Raw genomic sequence first — 17529 nt, 5'->3', positions numbered from 1 at the left:
ATGTGTTCAGGAAATTACACATCGGGGTTTGTGTAATGACCATAATTCTACCTTCCGATATTCTATGACTCAGAGAGTCATTGATGCCCTGATGACACTGACATGAATCTGAGGTACATTCTTCTCAGTCAGTGGAGTTATTCCAGATCTTCACATAAAATTCAAAGAAAAATTTATCCCTGCAGTCACAGGTGGTATGTTTATGTGCCATACAGGTAGTAAGTTCATGTGTTTTACACCAGCATTGGTGTTACACAGGATGCTGCTTTCTGTGCTGCTATAGGGAGCTCTGACCCCATGGCTGTATTAATTGACAGGATTGTAGGCAAGTTCAGCAGAACAACAAAAAAAAACAAACATACATGGGCAAAGGGAAAGTTTTCTTTGTACTTACAGCCAGAATGTCAGAAGTGCTGCCATATGCATGGCATTGATTGTGAAAACACAGTGCTTCCATTTCCAAGCTAGTATCTTACATAATCTATTAAAAAAAAAAAAACAAAAACAAAAACCACTTAAGGCATAGTTCCACAATCATTTTAAGCCATGATGAATGCGGTCTGAAACTGCAAGTGGCAGTCCTGCCCTTCACTGCTGCTAACTTGATAGTCCTCTCAACTTCCTTCATAACTAGCTTTTGTGTTATCGGATCCAAGGATGGATCAGCTGGACACCAGCTCAGCTGAAACTGGTGGTTATCACAGAATTGTAGAATCACAGAACAGTTTGGGTTGGAATTGAAATTTAAAGGTCATCTAGTCCAACCGCCCTACAATGAACATCTTGATCAGGTCCAACCTGACCTTGAATGTTTCCAGAGATGGGCGCCTACCACCTCTGTGGGCAACCTGTGCCAGTGTTTCACTCTACTAACTAATTTTTTTTTTTCTTATATCCAGCCTGTATCTCCCCTCTTTTAGTTTAAAACCATTACCTCTCTTCCTATCAACACAGCCCTGCTAAAAAGGCTGTCCTCATCTTATAAGCCCTCTTCAAGTACTGAAAGGCCACAATAAGTCACCCTTGGAGTGACTTAGAAGGATCTTAGAACAACCCCAGAACCTTGGCAGAAGTACACTGACTCTGCTCATAGGCTGTCCTTTAGACGCTGATGGTTGGCCACTCTGGGGACAAGACTATTGAGCCAGATGGACCTTCTCTCTGATGGAGTACTGTTGTTCTCAGGCTTTTGTGTGTCTGTTTTCCAAAGGGAAACAGCTCCAGCATTTCTGGAAATGAACGTGAGGAAATGGACAGGCTGGAGAGTTGGGCAGGGAGAAACTTGATGAAATTCAACAAAGGGCAAGTGTAGAGTCTTGCATCTGGGGAAGAACAACCCCATGTACCAGTACAGGTTGGGGGTTGACCTGCTGGAAAGTAGTGAAGGGGAAAGGGACCTGGGGGACCTGGTGGATAGGAGGATGACCAGCAATGTGCCTTTGTGGCCAAGAAGGCCAATGGCATCCTAGGGTGTATTAGAAAGGGTGTGGTTAGTAGGTCAAGAGAGGTTCTCCTTCCCCTCTATTCTGCCTTGGTGAGGCCACATCTGGAATATTGTGTCCAGTTCTGGGCCCCTCAGTTCAAGAAGGACAGGGGATCACTTGAAAGAGTCCAGCACAGAGCCACAAAGATGATTAAGGGAGTGGAACATCTCCCTTATGAGAAGAGGCTGAGGGAGCTGGGTCTCTTTAGCTTGGAGAAGAGAAGACTGAGGGGTGACCTCATCAATGTTTACAAATATGTAAAGGGTGAGTGTGAAGATGATGGAGCTAGGCTTTTTTCAGTGATACCCAGTGATAGGGCAAGGGGCAGTGGGTGTAAACTGGAGCATAGGAGGTTCCATGTGAACATCAGGAAAAACTTCTTTACTGTGAGAGTGACAGAGCACTGGAGCAGGTTGCCCAGGGGGGTTGTGGAGTCTCCTACGTTGGAGAAATTCAAGGCCCGCCTGGACAAGTTCCTGTGTGATGTACTCTAGGTTACCCTGCTCTTGCAGGGAGGTTGGACTAGATGATCTTTTGAGGTCCTTTCCAACCCTTGGGATTCTGTGATTCTGTGAAAACCAAATTCATAGGGAACTGGACAGGTATTGCTCACCTCATGAAGATTTGCATCCATTTGGTTGAGGAGCATGTCCTGCTTCAGGCTGAGGCTTCGAACCTTGCTAGTGGCAGAGATGTGGAAATCCTCAGAGGTACTGCAAGCATCCCCAGGGATTTTTTGCCTTCCTCTGCAGCACTGAGCACAGCTTCAACAGGGCTTCTTCGGGCTGTTGTGGCCCGAAGGCAACTGCTTCTGCTCCATACGGTGGCCCTCATGTCCCGCATCTGGGGGGAGGAAGCTTTCTGACCTGGCAGGGGAGGCCTCAGGAGTTGCTGCTTGTCCTCTGTAGCATGGAGCACATCCCCTTGTCAGGGCTCCCCTTTGGACTAGGTTCTTGCCTGCTGCTCTCGCACCTTCATGGCACTCTTGTGCCCTGGCTCTCTTAGGCTTCATTTCCCAGTGCAAGCTCGGAGTGGGAGCGAGATCCACTCTTCCCTTACCTCCATCTCCCCAGGGGTTTTTACTTGTGCACAGCAGCATGTGCTTGGAAGGGCTCCAGCCTTGCTGACACGTCAGCAGCTGCCACTCTCCAGCTCTCCCTGCATGCAACACCATCGCCAGGCAGGCAAGAGAGCAGTTTTCATGCATCCCTGGCCAGGAAGCGCAGTGGATGAACAAGAGTTGGAAGTCAGTAATGTGCTTATCATCAATAGGTGTCATACCCCACCCTACCACACACCTTCTTCTTCTTGCACAATTGTATGTGGTCGGTGATGATGCTTATAAATAATAACATACAACTTTCAAGTTGGATGTGAGGAGGAAGTTCTTTACTGTCAGGATGCTGAGCACTGGAACAGGTTGCCCAAGGAAGCTGTGTGTGCTCTAAGCCATGGGGAGGTGTAACACCAGGTTGTACAGAACCTAGGGTGCCATCTCCTGGTGAGGTATAAGACCAGGGTGTACAGCACCTTGGGCAAGATGCTTCTCGCATGAGGTCCCTGACAATGGCACGGGGATTGGAACTAGGTGCTCATGAGGTTCTCTCCAACCCTAACTATTCTATGATTCTAGGATCTAATGATTCTAAAATAACATAAAATATAAGAAATCAAACCAAAATCTAATGGAAAATAAAATCTTGTTTCCACTTGAAAGCTTTGTGATTCGTGTCCTTGAAAGTGTTTTTGGAGCTGAAAACCTCTGACATTGCAAAGAAATCAGTCTGTCTCACTGTCATTCAGCTCAGGGTGAGCATGGGGAATGGAATGGGGCGGAACGAAACTGAGAGGCATGAAACACGTAACGGAATGAAATGGCACGGAAGAGAATGAAATGGACTCCACTAGACTAGACTAGAGTTGGAATAGAGTAGGATGTGTTATGCCTACAAGTCTGCATGACAAGTTATGATCTAGGTCTAAGGCATCCACCCAGGAGAGCTACTTCTTGCACTGCAGGTCCCAGACCCATCCAGGAGACAGAAAGGCACAGCTACAGCATGGCTCAGGCAGGGACTGAAGGCCACAGGCTGAGCTGAGACACGTCCCCTCAGCCCTTGGCAGGAGGCAGTGAGGTAGGGCTCCTAGATGTGATGTGTTCAGCCACTGGGCTCTTAGAACACCCCCAGAACCCTGGCAGAAGCAGATTGAATCTGCTCATAGGCTCTCCTTTAGGCACTGATGGTTGGCCACTCTGGGGACAAGAGTATTGAGCCAGATGGACCTTCTCTCTGATGGAGTAGTGTTCTTAAGCTTTCATGTTTCAGTCTTTTTTTCTAAGGGAAACAGCTCCGGCATTTCTAGAAATGAGCATGAGGAAATAAATTCATAGGGAACTGAACAGGTATTGTTGACGCTGCTGAGAACAGGAGGACAGAATGACTTTCCTACTGACAATTTTCTGTGTGTCTTCATTTATCAGAGTTTTTGGAGTTGTTCTGTAAAGTGCTCTGGATTAACTGCTCTGCTGTCTTGTGCTTTGACACAATTACCTGTCTTTTGTGGGTGCATAAGTACAAGTGTTTGTTGCTGGTGAGCAGTATACAATAGAAGTCTTGTTTTAAAGTTTAGCCAGTGAATTAAAATTATAGCCTGTTGATTAAAAGGGGCTCTCCAAATTAATCCGCATTTCACAGTTTGCAATAAACAATACTACATTTGAACTTCAAAGAGATTATTGAAACAAGATAAAAAAAGCCGGAATAAAGGAAACTTTAGACTAAGTTGTTGGTTTGTGCTAGTTCAGTATCTGTGGGGAGTAGCTGGCTTGGTTACAGCAACAAGGAGAAAAAAACAGAGTAGAAAAGAGCAATTGTGATTGCAAAACCACTAAAAATTACAGGGGCATTCCAGGTCAGGTGTGATATAAAAAAGAGATTTGAAACTATTTGCTTTATAATGGGTATGTGTTTCTGCTGCTTTACTCACATGGGAGCTTTCTGCACATGGGCTTGCCCGTGTTTAAATTCCCAGATGAGTCAGAGACAAAATTGCTTCTTAGTAACCACGTGATGCCTTACTCTGCCTGTTCTAGTAACTGGTAGATGATGTGGATCAGAGTTAGCAGTTCATGCCCCATCAAGGAAAAACCATGGAAAATACACTGTAAGTGGAATCAGAAAGCGGCAAAACCACTAAGAATTTAATCCCATGTGATTTGCCATCTGTAATTTGTATGGGTCTGTTTACACTGGTTCTTTTATTGATTAGCAAAACAGGTCCTTGCTGATGGTCTGTGCTCTGTTTGGAAAGCACATTAATAGCAAGTGGAGACTGGAAAAAGCTTTTTCACCAGCATTGCAGTTTAGATATATCCTGTGCTTCTGTGAATGATGTAGATCAGACCTTATTAGACTGAAACAAGGAAGCAATCCACTGATTGTTGCCAATCTTCGCAAATAACAAACTTCTTTAAAAAAAGTGAAACTTCCTATAGCTCAAAACAACTTGCAATTTTGGAAAACTGTTCAAAAAAATATCTATAATTTCCTTTCTGTAGCACTTAGCAACTTAATCCGGTAGCCTAACTGGCATCAGAAGGCAGCTGTGAAGACATTATTGAGAACAAGTTTCAGGAAAGCTATTTTACCTAACAAAAATACGTATTTTCCTAATCTGAACCGTACTTGTTGAGTGACTGTTGGTTTTCTTGAGTGTTGGATTAGGCTGTTATTAGTTTTTCTAAATCTGCACAAACTAGAAAACTCAGAAACAGCAAACCAAATTTTTCGGTTTGCCAAAGGAAAAAAATGAACTTGTCAGTTTTGTAAAAAAAAAAAAAAAGGGGAAGGAAAGATGTAATTACTGTCCCACTTAAATAGATCTGTTCGTGTATAAAAACAGTTATGTAAAATAGCTACTGTAGTTCATAATAGAGAACTAGCATGTTGCCTGATAAATTTTCTGCAAAATTTTATGCTATGACGTTACTGTTTGCTTATTCACTCTGTGTGACCTCAGTGCCAAAAGCAGCACATTTAGAGTCCATTTGGTAAGGTAAGATACAGAAGACAAAAACATGCAGAAAGTGAAAGTACCTCCTTGGAATACCCTGCCTTTAAGCAAGTCTGCCATCCAAATGCATGTTCTGTATATCTACTTAGATATAACCCTACTGACAGGTGCATTTTGCAGCACAATTTCCTGATCCTCTTCCGACTTGCAGTTATTTGATAAAGTGCCTTTGTCATCTGTGATAAGGGATTACGTTTGTAGACAGGAGTGTTATCCTGCAAACATCACTATACCAATTCAAGAGTAATCAGTTGGGACTATTTCAGAGTAACTACCATGAAGCCGAACGAATCATAGGAGAGATTCATTTGGTCCTATGTATGATGACAATTAAGACTCACTCATGCGGAAAACATCCTGAAACCTAATGCAATACCCAAATGATCAGTATGCCCACTAGGTAGAAATTGCCAGTCTTTTGTTTTTTTCTGTCAGTATATGGAGGCAGGGGTAACTAAAGAAGTCAAGGAAATTTTTTTAGGTAACTTTGGAGAAAACAATTTCAAAGTGAAGATTCAGGGTGTGTTTCCAAGTAAAAATGCTAGAAGAAAGGATTTTTGCAAATGGCTTTGCTATTACAAATATGGCTTCAGCCTTCCTATCCTGGTCAATTAATTGTCTGAGTACAGATTACTTGCACAGCACAGAACTTAAACTTCATGATCTGTCGTATTCCATAGTAAACAGCATCTTTTGTGACCAGGATGCAAAGAGCTTTGTCCACATAGAATCACAGAATCATGGAAAACTTAGGGTTGGAAAGGACCTTAAGATCATCAAGTTCCAACCCCCCTGCCATGGGCAAGGACACCTCGCTCTAAACCATATCACCCAAGGCCTCGTCCAACCTGGCCTTGAACACTGCCAGGGATGGAGCATTCACAACCTCATTGGGCAACCTATTCCAGTTCCTCACCACCCTCACAGCAAAGAATTTCCTCCTTATATCCAATCTAAACTTCCCCTGTTTAAGTTTTAACCCATTACCCCTTCTATCACTACAGTCCCTAATGAAGAGTCCATCCCCAGCATCCCTATATGCCCCTTCAGATAGTGGAAGGCTGCTATGAGGTCTCCACGCAGCCTTCTCCGGGCTGAACAGTCCCAACTTGCTCAGCCGATCTTCATACAGGAGGTGTTCCAGTCCCCTGATCATTCTCATGGCCCTCCTCTGGACTTGTTCCAACAGTTCCATGTCCTTTTTATGTTGAGGGCACCAGAACTGCACACAATACTCCAAGTGAGGTCTCACGAGAGCAGAATAAAGGGGCAGGATCACCTCCTTCGACCTGCTGGTCACACTCCTTTTGATGCAGCCCAGGATACGGTTGGCTTTCTGGGCTGCAAGCACACACTGAAACCAGCTCATGTTCATTTTCTCATCGACCAGCACCCCCAAGTCCTTCTGTGCAGGGCTGCTCTGAATCTCTTCTCTGCCCAGCCTGTAGCTGTGCCTGGGATTGCTCCGACCCAGGTGTAGGACCTTGTACTTGGCATTGTTAAACTTTGTGAGGTTGGCATCATCCCACCTCACAAGCGTGTCAAGGTCCCTCTGGATGGCATTCCTTCCCTCCAGTGTATAAACCAAACCACACAGCTTGGTATCGTCAGCAAACTTGCTGAGGGTGCACTCAATCCCACTGTCCATGTCAGCGACAAAGATGTTGAACAAGACCGGTCCCAACACCAATCCCTGAGGGACACCACTCGTTACAGGTCTCCAGCCGGACATTGATCGATTGACCACAACTCTTTGTGTGTGGCCATCCAGCCAGTTCTTTATCCACCGAGTGGTCCATTCATCAAATTGATGTCTCTCCAATTTAGAGACAAGAATGTCGTGTGGGACAGTGTCGAACGCTTTACACAAATCCAGGTAGATGACATCAACTGCTCTACCGCTGTCCATCAGTTCTGTAGCCCCATCATAGAAGGCCACCAAATTGGTCAGGCAGGATTTCCCCTTAGTGAAGCCATGCTGGCTGTCACCAAGCACCTTGTTGTTTTTCATGTGCCTTAGCATGCCTTCCAGGAGAATCTGCTCCAAGATTTTGCCAGGCACAGAGGTGAGACTGACTGGTCTGTAATTCCCTGGGTCATCCATTTTCCCCTTCTTGAAAATGGGGGTTATATTTCCCTTTCTCCAATCGTCGGGAACTTCACCTGACTGCCATGATTTTTCAAATATGCTGGTCAGTGGCTTAGCAACTTCATTCGCCAGCTCCTTCAGGACCCATGGATGGATTTCATCAGGACCCATGGACTTGTGCACATTCAGATTTTTAAGATGGTCTTGAAGCAATTCCTCTCCTACACTGGGCCCAAGGTCTTCATTCTCACAGTCCCTGCATCTGCCTTCCAAGACTTGGGTGGTGCAGTCAGAGCCTTTGCTAGAGAAGACCAAGGCAAAGAAGTCATTCAGAACCTCAGCCTTCTCCAAATCCTGTGTAGCTAGTTCACCTGAGAGCTTCCTGAGGGGGCCTATGTTCTCCCTAATCTGTTTTTTATTTGCTATGTACCTGTAGAATCCCTTGCTGTTATCCTTAATATCCCTAGCCAAGTTTAATTCTAACTGGGCCTTGGCTTTCCTAACCTGGTCCCTAGCTTCCCGGACAACATCCTTGTACTCTTCCCAGGCTGCCTGTCCTTGCTTCCACTTTCTATAAAACTCTTTTTCTCATTTGAATTTTCCTCAGGAGCTCCTTATCCATCCAAGGAGGTCTCCTGGCCCTCCTGCTGCACTTCCTTCTAGTTGGGATGCAACACTCCTGAGCTTGTAGCAGGTGATCCTTGAAGACCAACCAAGAGTCTTGAGCCCCCCTGCCCTCTAGGGCTATATCCCATGGAACCTTACTAAGCAGGTTCCTGAAGAGGGCAAAGTCTGCTCTCTTGAAGTCCAGGGCAGTGAGCTTGCTGCACACTCTTCTCATTGTCCTAAGGATCTCAAATTCAACCATCTCGTGGTTGCTGCATCCAAGGCTGCCCTGCAGAGCCACATTTCCAACGAGCCCTTCCCTGTTGGTGAGCACGAGGTCAAGCATGGCACCTCTCCTTGTCGGCTCCTCTATTACTTGCAGAAGGAAGTTGTCTTCCACACAATCGAGGAACCTCCTGGATTGCTTGTGCCGGGCCGTACCATCATTCCAACAGATGTCAGAGTGGTTGAAGTCACCCATGAGAACGAGGGCCTGTGAGCGTGAGGCTTTTCCTATCTGCCTATAGAGTGCTTCATCCACAGATTCCTCTTGATCAGGTGGTCTATAACAGATCCCCACAGTAATGTCTCCCATCACTGTTTTCCCCTTAAACCTGACCCACAAGCTCTCTGTTAACTGCTCACCAGTCACCAGGCAGAGTTTGATACTCTCCAGCCTATTCCTAACATAAAAGGCAACTCCCCCTCCGCGCCTGCCAGGCCTGTCTTTGCTAAAGAGTCTGTAACCTTCCATTTCAACACTCCAGTCATAGGAGCCATCCCACCATGTTTCTGTGATGCCTATTATATCATACCCCCATAGACGAGCACACATCTCTAATTCCTCTTGTTTGTTCCCCATGCTATGGGCATTCATATAGAGGCATCTGAGCTGAGCTCCAAATGAAGCTGGCTCATTGGCTGGAGCAGCCGGAATATCTCTGCATTGGTCCAAGCATTTATTATAGGTGCTGGCAACTGACTGGGTGTGTTGGGATGGAATGATGCCCCCCTCCCCCAACACATCTAGTTTAAAGCCTCCTTGACCAGTCTGGCAAGCCTCCTACCACAACTGCCCTTCCCCTTCTTTATCGGACCAGGTCCACCAGCCCCCGCTAGACCTGGCCTACAAACTTGGGTCCCATGTTCAAGACACCCAAACACCTGACTGTGACACCACCCTTTTAACCATTTATTAACCTGGCTAATCCTCCTAGCTTTTTTTAGGTCCTCGCCTGTATCCTGGAGAATAGACGAAAAGACTATCTGAGCTCCAGAAACCTTTAACCACCTCTCCCAGGGCTCTGTAGTCCTTTATGTTCCCCAGGCTACTACTGTCTATATCCCTAGCACCCACATGTATCACCAGAAGTGGGTAATAGTCCGTGGGGCTTACCAGAGCAGGCAGCCTCTCTGCCACAGCCCTGATCTGTGCCCCTGGTAGGCAACACACCTCCCTTGAGACCGGGTCAGGCCAACAGACGAGTGCTTCTGTCCCTTTCAAAGTAGAATCCCCTACTACTACGACCCGCTGCTTTTTCCTGGCAGCACCAGTAGAGATCTTCTTTACTAGTGCATCAGCCGGCTGTTTCTGGCGCAAGTGAGTTTCCTCATGAGCCCTCTGCAGGACAGCAAAGCGGTTCTGTGTGGGGGCAACAGGTTTAGGGGGAAGTCCCTTGCTTTTAATCGTCCTTTTCCTCCTTTTTTTTTTTTTTGTTTTTTTGTCACCAATTCCCAGGTTCGAGAGCTAACAATCTCCTTTTTTCCTCCATGAACTACAGGGGAAGCTTGAGGACTCTGCACAGTTTTGGCAAGGAGCAAGCATTCCTGCTTCCTCTCAGCTACCCTGACATCTTGTAGCCTATTAATAGCTTCCTGCAGCTCAGCCACCTGCTGCAGGAGCACCTCCACCAGGGAGCACCCAATGCAGCCCTGCCCATTGTGCACCTTTCCCTCACCAGGCCAGTGCAGGCACTCTCTACACCCCGAAGTCTGCACTGCAGCCTCCCCTCTCATCGGCTCTGAGTGCCTACGGTGGCCACCGCCGGGGCAGCCAGAGCAGAGCTCCCAGACTGGGCCCTGGTCATACGGCAAGTGCTCACCATCCTGGTCGCTTGCGCTCCCTGGGGCAGGTTTTTACCCACTCAGGGCTGGTGCCGCTCCTCCTGGCTCCGCCCCCTGTGAGTCCCTGCTCGCGTCAGCTGAGCTGCCGGCTCCTGGGCAGGTCCCGTTGAGGACTTGAGGCTCCCTCAGTGGCTCTTGGCGCTCTGAGTTGAGGCTCCTGGATGCTGATCTCACCCTGCTCCGGTGTTCAAGCTACTCACCTCAGCAACTGATGATTATTTGTCAACTGCTAAAATCTTTGTGAAGAAAAACAGCAAAAAGGTTGCAGAAGTCACAGCCAAAGTGCTTTGAAGAACAGTATGTAAAATGTTCTTTTAATCCTTTTGCTTCTTTGTCTACTTACTCTTTGGTTCTGATCTGAACAAAAAGGCTGCGAACTGGCTCCATACTGAGCCAGTATGAGTCTCTGCATATATATGAGATTCCCCTTCGGTGTAGCTTGTTGTGTTTTTTGTCTGTGAGAGTAGGGAGGAGAAAGGTGTGTCCCAGTGATGCTTGTGTTTGCTCCAGCAGAGCCTTCAAATCATAGAATAGCAGGATGGTTTGGGTTGGAAGGGACCCTAAACATCATCCAGTTCCAACCCCGTGCCATGGGCAGGGACACCTTCCACTAGACCAGATTGCTCCAAGCCCTGTCCAACCTGGCCTTGAACACTGCCAGGGATGGTGCAGCCACAGGTTCTCTGGGCAAGCTGTGCCAGTGTCTCACCACACTCGTACTACAGAACTTTTTCCTGATGTCTAATTTAAATCCCCCCTCTGACAGCTTAAAGCCATTCCCCCTTGTCCTATCCCTACATGCCCATGTAAAAAGTCCCTCTCCAGAATTCTTGTAGACCCCTGTAGGCACTGGAAGCTGCTCCAAGGTTTCCCCTGAGCCTTTTCTTCTCCAGGCTGAACAATTCAGGAACACACTTGCTGGCTCATGTTGAACTTCTTGTCAGATAACTCTTCCAAGTCCTCCTCTGCAGGGCTGCTCTCTGTATCAAGGTCTCTCCGGATCCCATCCCTTACCTCCAACATTCACTGCACCAGCAGCTTGGTGTCATTGGCAGACTTGCTGATGGTGCACTCAATCATGAACCATACAGATCAGAAACATTATGTATTACCTTCCTGCCCAGTATTGTGTATTTATTCACAGGATTGTTACACAGTTAAGTTCCTTAGCCATAAGAATATAGTTAAGACTCAGCAATGTTGGGGTTTTGGGGGGTTGCAGTGACTGAAGACATGAGTATGTGACAGGATACGTGTGGAAGGTTGTTTTCTCTAAGTCGGTTAGGACAGGTGAATTAGGCATGGTATCTATTGTTGGCATCTCCTTGTTATCAGCCACTCGATCAGGTTTTCCAAGGTGTTGGACACATCTGTGCAGGGTATCCCTACCTGTCAAGAGCCAGTGTGTTTCCTCTAACCACTGCTCTGCTGAGACACTTGTATTCACATCTTCCACTCTCACCTTGTTGAAAACAGTTGGCAAACAGCTAAAACAGGCTATTGTCAGATCATCCTTAGGCTTGCCAACTGGCAATAGCAGGAGGTGGTAAGCCCTGTGCAGCTGTGGTTTGAGAAAGTGGAAGTGGGGGGTGGGACATGGATACTGAATGAGGATTCAGATCTTGAAAACAGCCCTGTTTTTAGTGAAGGTGGTCATTGCATTAATTGACTTTTCTGGTGTTCTTACAGGATACTGTCATTTATACTATTTACTCGTGTCACTTCACCCACTTTCCCATCAGTTTTTGCACAAGACAGACTCCAGACCACTTGCTTGCATTAGATACTGGTACATAGGTGGTACCTGTTTTTTTATAACTTACGTTTTCCAACTCCATATTTGACTCACGCAGGCATAGAAACACTATTTTCTTAGAAGAATATTTGGGAACTCATTATTTGTCCTGTTAAAAAGTTCTCTTCATCTACTCATGCATGCTGTAAGATGTCAGATTTTTCCCATTCTTTTCCTGCAGAAAAGACAAGCTGAGAAGTGGAATCTGAAACAATTAGGTATAGATTTATGTGCTGAATATATCTGACACACATGTTAAAACAGTAGGGAGGGGAAAGAACCAGATACCCACCAGAGATAAAGATTTATTGCCCTCTTAAGACTGTGTGTTGCTTTTCTCCCTTCTTCTGGGGAATTACGTTGGTTGGTACTCCCCGAAAAATACTGAGGAATTAATCCTTCTGTGAAATCACAGATAATAACAAACCAGATGGATTTCTGGTGCTTACAAAGTGCCTTGTTAGTGTTAACTCCAGCAAGTGAGGCAATACTTTAAAGGACTTGACAAAGAACGACGAATGTTTCTCCTTAAGCTACTTAGGAGTCAGTCCTGTGTTAAATTCTTCTCAGTGGCTGGTCTTTGGCCATAATCAACACACAGATAAGATCGAGAATTTATTTTCTGGTTTTTATTTTGGGTTTGAAAAACAGCATTTACTTCTGCCTTAATTTTTTTAGTCAATTGTGTAATCCAAAATAGAAAGCAGGGGCAAGTCTGAATGCAGCAATACAGAATAATGCTGTGGAATTTCTTGTGATGTGTTTTCAAGAGGAAGAGCATCTGGTATCAAAAGTTCTGGTGTGGAAAGTTTCTGTTAATGGTGTTTTGTGTGTTTAGTCAGCACAGGAAGACTTTGAAGGTTTTAAATATCTCTAAAAATGTTTGTGTGTGCCTGTGTGTCTCTGTGTCTGATTCTCTAACTTGTCTGTCTAGCCTGTATATTATATTTAGTATCCAGCTGCAGCTGGGTATCATAGTACTTTAAACCAAAGAGTCAGCATTACCAGTTTTCCTGCCTTCTCAGAAGAGTCAATCAACAGCAAGTTGTCATTTCCCATGTTTGGGAATTACGGTTGTGTGCTTTTAATTGATAGTTATTACTCAGGAACATGCCTTTACACCTTGCCATATTCAGTGAAGTTTCAGAGAAGCGCAAAGTTGCAATGACTCCGGAAACACTGAAGAAGACTCAGCTTTTGAGTTTGTGTTGAAGGCAGTGCTCACTTAATGGCTGTATACCACCAGAATAAATAAGGAGCCAGATCTTTGATGAGATTTGAGGGGGACTTCTCCTCTGAGTTAAGCAGAGTGGAGCTATATATCAAGTTTCCTTGTGCTCATCAGTGAGGGGTTTTCCATCAGGCTCTGTAAAGAGCAGATGATTAGTTTGTAAAGGTAAGCATCCCAGAAGGAGTGTTTGGCAAGTAGGAGAGGTTTGCTCTGTTAAAAGCTCAACAGTAGGCTCTGCAACACACCGCATGCCTTGATGGCTGAGGTGGGTATGACTGTTCCTCTCATTCTCACCAACATTTTAAGTAAGCTAACTTTTTCTTTGCCTCCTTCATGATTTTATCTGTCTCTTGGAGAAACCATTTCCTATTTGGTTTTCTTCCCTATTGTAACAAACAACTGGAAGTAGATCACTCTTGCAAAATATGTACCAGGTCATTGTTTTAAGGATCATGTGGGTTTTGTTTGCTTGCTTGTTTGTTTGTTGTTTGTTTAAAAAAAGCACATCCATTTCATTGTCATGGCTGAAATAGTAAAAGCTTAAGCAAATATATGCAGGAATGCAATGTGACTGTATGTCTGTACTTCCTGTGTCCTTCATTTAGCAATAATAATATAGGTCAACACAGAGAAAGTTTCTAAGTCGGAGACGATGGTGTTTTGTAAGTTTCCAAAGCCAAGCGGGTGTTGAAACAGAAGGCTGGTTAAGTAGAAGCAGGGAGAAGACTGCAGAGCCATTAGCCAGAAACGTTCTCCTGACAGGATGCGTGGAATAGGATGTAGTGATTGTAAGGGACCGTGAATATAACTGTACAACCAAACAAAAACCCAGACATGAAGGGAGGGAGAGGCTTCGGGAGAGTTTGTATGACTGTAAAAAAATAAATTCTGACTCTACAGAAAAGTTAGGAATGGCATGGTAGGTCCATGCTTCATAACTCTCAAGCTGTGAAGCATTCACAGCTGCGTATAGCTGAAACATGGCAAGCTCATTTAAAGCCATCTAGTTACATCTTGGGCATAAATTACCTAGGCTTTTATTCTTTCCTTTGCCTAGACACACTTATGAATGCCTGAACTCCTGTCTCTGATGCTATTTTTTTCTTTGAGGTAAGAATGGAGACCCATTTTGCCTGTAGAATATGTTGTTTATGATGTTTTTATTATTCCGTCAGGAAGCAGTTTGCCTCCCACTGCTCCTGAAGGAGGATGGCCAATTTTACAACTCCAGTAGTGTCCACATTACCCTCTTTACTCCTTTTCTAACAGGATAAGATGCTATTGTCTTCAAGTGTCTGTTCAGCAGCAGATGGAGAAAGAAGTGAATCATAGAATCATAGAATAGTTAAGTGGTGGTGTTTTACCTCACAGATCAGCTGTGGTTATTGATAGTATAATATGGATGTGCAGGCCACTGCAAAGATTGATGCTGCTTGAAGCAGCATTAGCACCTAATTAATCTTCAGATAAGGGAGATACAGGAATAATTTAAAACTGGGAAGAAATCACAGACTTTGGCAACAAGTGCTCTTTTCCTGAGCATGTTTCATCTCCTTTCTACTAGCAGCAGATATTTGCAGAGGAAGGCACTGAACAGCCTCCACAAGGCATGTGTCCCTGCAGCCCGTACAAAAGCCTAGCAGCACAAGCCTGGCAGCACATGCAGAGGCAGCTCGGAGCGCAGATGCTGGGGAGTGGCCAGGGCTGCAACAGGGCATCCTCAGATGGTAAAATCAGCTTTGGAAACAGTGTCAGGCCCTCTCAATAACACTTCTGCATGGTGTCAAACCATACCAGGGCTTGTGGAACTGACCGGCCCTCCCTGGGAATTGCTTCCTGTCAGACTGAGTGCTGCTGGGTTTTTCCAGCTTCTAGGTGCCTACTTTGGTCAGACCTAGTTATCATGGTGTTTATGTATTTGTAAATTGTATTTTGGTCTTTACTTCCTATTATAGTTGCTCTTTATGATCCTTCAAAGAAAGAAAAGGGAGAGGCATTTTGTATCTCCTTACGTATAAAACATTAGAAAGCTGTCCAGCAGTGTGCTGAATTATATCAAGTTATGCTTCTGGTGTTTGTTGCTCTAAAGAAGTAAGCCTAACTGCAGATGTTTAAAACAAAAATTAAACACCTCAAGCCCCAAAAATATTTAAGGAAAAAATGGACAGATTTTTCCATGAACATTCACCTTTGTCACCTTTAATAAGTCAGAAGAGAAGCAAGTACTAGTTCAGATCACTGTATGGATCATTGTGAAGATCACACCTTACTGTGTAAATAACTGTACTAATTACCATTGTCTTTATAACAGCTGCCAATGACATTATTCCATTCTGTTACGTGCATGGCAGCAAAGTAATAAGTGATGCAAGACAGTTTATGGTTCTACAAGAAATGAAAACTAAAGCTCTGGAAGGGGAAAAAAGTCCTACAGTTCTGCATGGGAGAACAGAGATAAGAGTTACAAGACTGTCAGAAAGCTGTTTGCATTAGATGTTAGTGATCTTATGACAAACTATTGGAGCCAGCTGAGAAGATTTTCAAAAACTTCTCATAACTTGGTAAATCTAAATAGATTCTCCAAGGGAAGTGCTGTATGGTGTCAATATGAAAGAGGACCTAAATGGAAAACCTGCACAACTACGGTGACCCTTATATGTGGCAGCCTTCAGCCTTGGCAGCAAACAGCACACATTTCTGCCATGTATGTGGATGGCTACTGGACAGATCATCTGATATTTCTTTCCAGAAAATCTGATGACACACAGGGAGGGTTTCATAGAATGAGGTATTTACTGGAGAGTTTATGTCAAAGTGCCCTTAAATCAGATTAGAAAAAAAGCCTGTATGGATCCCAAACTGCAGTTCCTAATGAACTCTGTGAATGCTCCAAGACCCCATGCTTCAGCTCTGGTCAAGTCTTCAAGAAAATTTGTGTCCATGTGCCCTTTGTGTCCACGTGTAGGCAGAAGTAACTAGGCCAAGAATGTATCTCCATGTTTCCTCTTGGCCACAGCTTCAGTGACAATGATTGAAATCCTTTTTCTTACATTAAATTGAAAGGTTTCTTGCTTTTGCAGGTGAATAATTTCTTTCTTGTGGGATGCAGCACTATTTACCTCGAGAATTAGTAGGGTATTAAAGCTGATAAAAATGACAAAATGGTGCATGCTAATTGACAGTTATGTTCATTGTCCTTGAATGTGACAGAGGGGACAGAACCACAGTGGTACATAAAACCAAGAGCAGAGATGCAGAAATACTAACTAGGAAGATGTGTGTGCAGGTTTTACAACAAATGCTGTTTGCTTTTTAATCCCTCCCTCTTGTTTTACAGAAAGAGATGACAACCAGGATGTGTCACTAAAAAGCTATCCACTGAAGAAAAGCGAAGTCCAGTTTCTTTCTTACTGCAGAGTTCAAGAATGTGACAGCCCTTGTGGACTGAGCCTGCTTGTTAATCCATGAAAGCACAAAAGATGGGAACCACAGTTAATTTCATGAATGCTTTCCACCACTTTCAGTGTTCTTAGCCCTGCATATGCTGCTAGGAACCTCATCTGAACAACATGGATTATTGAGAAAAAGAATAATCAATTTCATATTAGGTCTAGCTTCTTCATTAGGGATAAGAACCTCTTCAGCCACAAATGATGGCAGACTGTGCTCCTGCTGCTAAAGCTTTACTGAAATTCAGGTCAGGTCCCTGGGCTGACCTCCAGATTAGTTGTTTAGAAATGAAACTGTATTGTTAGCTGCAGTGTTGTTTTCTTTTTGTTTCTTGGTATGTGCTTTGTTTCCCAAGTGCAGCAGAATATTAAGATGATCTCAAATTAATCTGGAATCACAGAAGACGGCTAGCCTTTAATGCCCCCCCCGGCCACCAAGGCTTGGCCATTGTTCCCAAATGCCAGCGATCCTTGTGTTTCCAGGAACACAGCCGTATTCTTCAGCTGATCAGGCAGTTTGTGCTTCATTGTGACTCTGAACTGAGTGATGGGGGACAGTTTCTGGTCTCAATTACATGAGTAGAAATCCAGATCAAGCTCTGCAGTGTTGAAATCTGTTCTTTGAATTCATTCTGTGACTGACAGCAAATCAGGTCCGTATCTTTGCTGTACTCAGC

The 17529-nt window shown here is 44.7% G+C and overlaps 1 protein-coding gene across 4 annotated transcripts in view; it reads left to right on the top strand.

Annotated features, from left to right (window-relative positions):
• MOB3B (MOB kinase activator 3B) overlaps positions 1–17294 on the top strand; it is a 92381-nt gene extending 75087 nt beyond the window's left edge. For all 4 annotated transcript variants that reach the window (XR_009726634.1, XR_009726633.1, XM_061361048.1 and 1 more), the window contains one exon: positions 16741–17294. Coding sequence is in view for 1 of the 4 variants with exons in the window: in XM_061361047.1 (XP_061217031.1) it covers positions 16741–16770 (30 nt within the window). In the remaining 3 variants the exon portion in view is untranslated. The remainder of the gene's footprint in view (positions 1–16740) is intronic.
• The last annotated feature ends 235 nt before the right edge of the window (positions 17295–17529 follow it).

This window comes from Neopsephotus bourkii, unplaced genomic scaffold (assembly GCF_033783945.1).
Source record: "Neopsephotus bourkii isolate Nb327-2 ecotype Australia unplaced genomic scaffold, CSIRO-AGI_Nbou_v1 NB_1051, whole genome shotgun sequence".
In the NCBI taxonomy this organism is placed as follows: domain Eukaryota; kingdom Metazoa; phylum Chordata; class Aves; order Psittaciformes; family Psittacidae; genus Neopsephotus; species Neopsephotus bourkii.
This window is presented reverse-complemented; position numbering and strand designations above follow the sequence as displayed.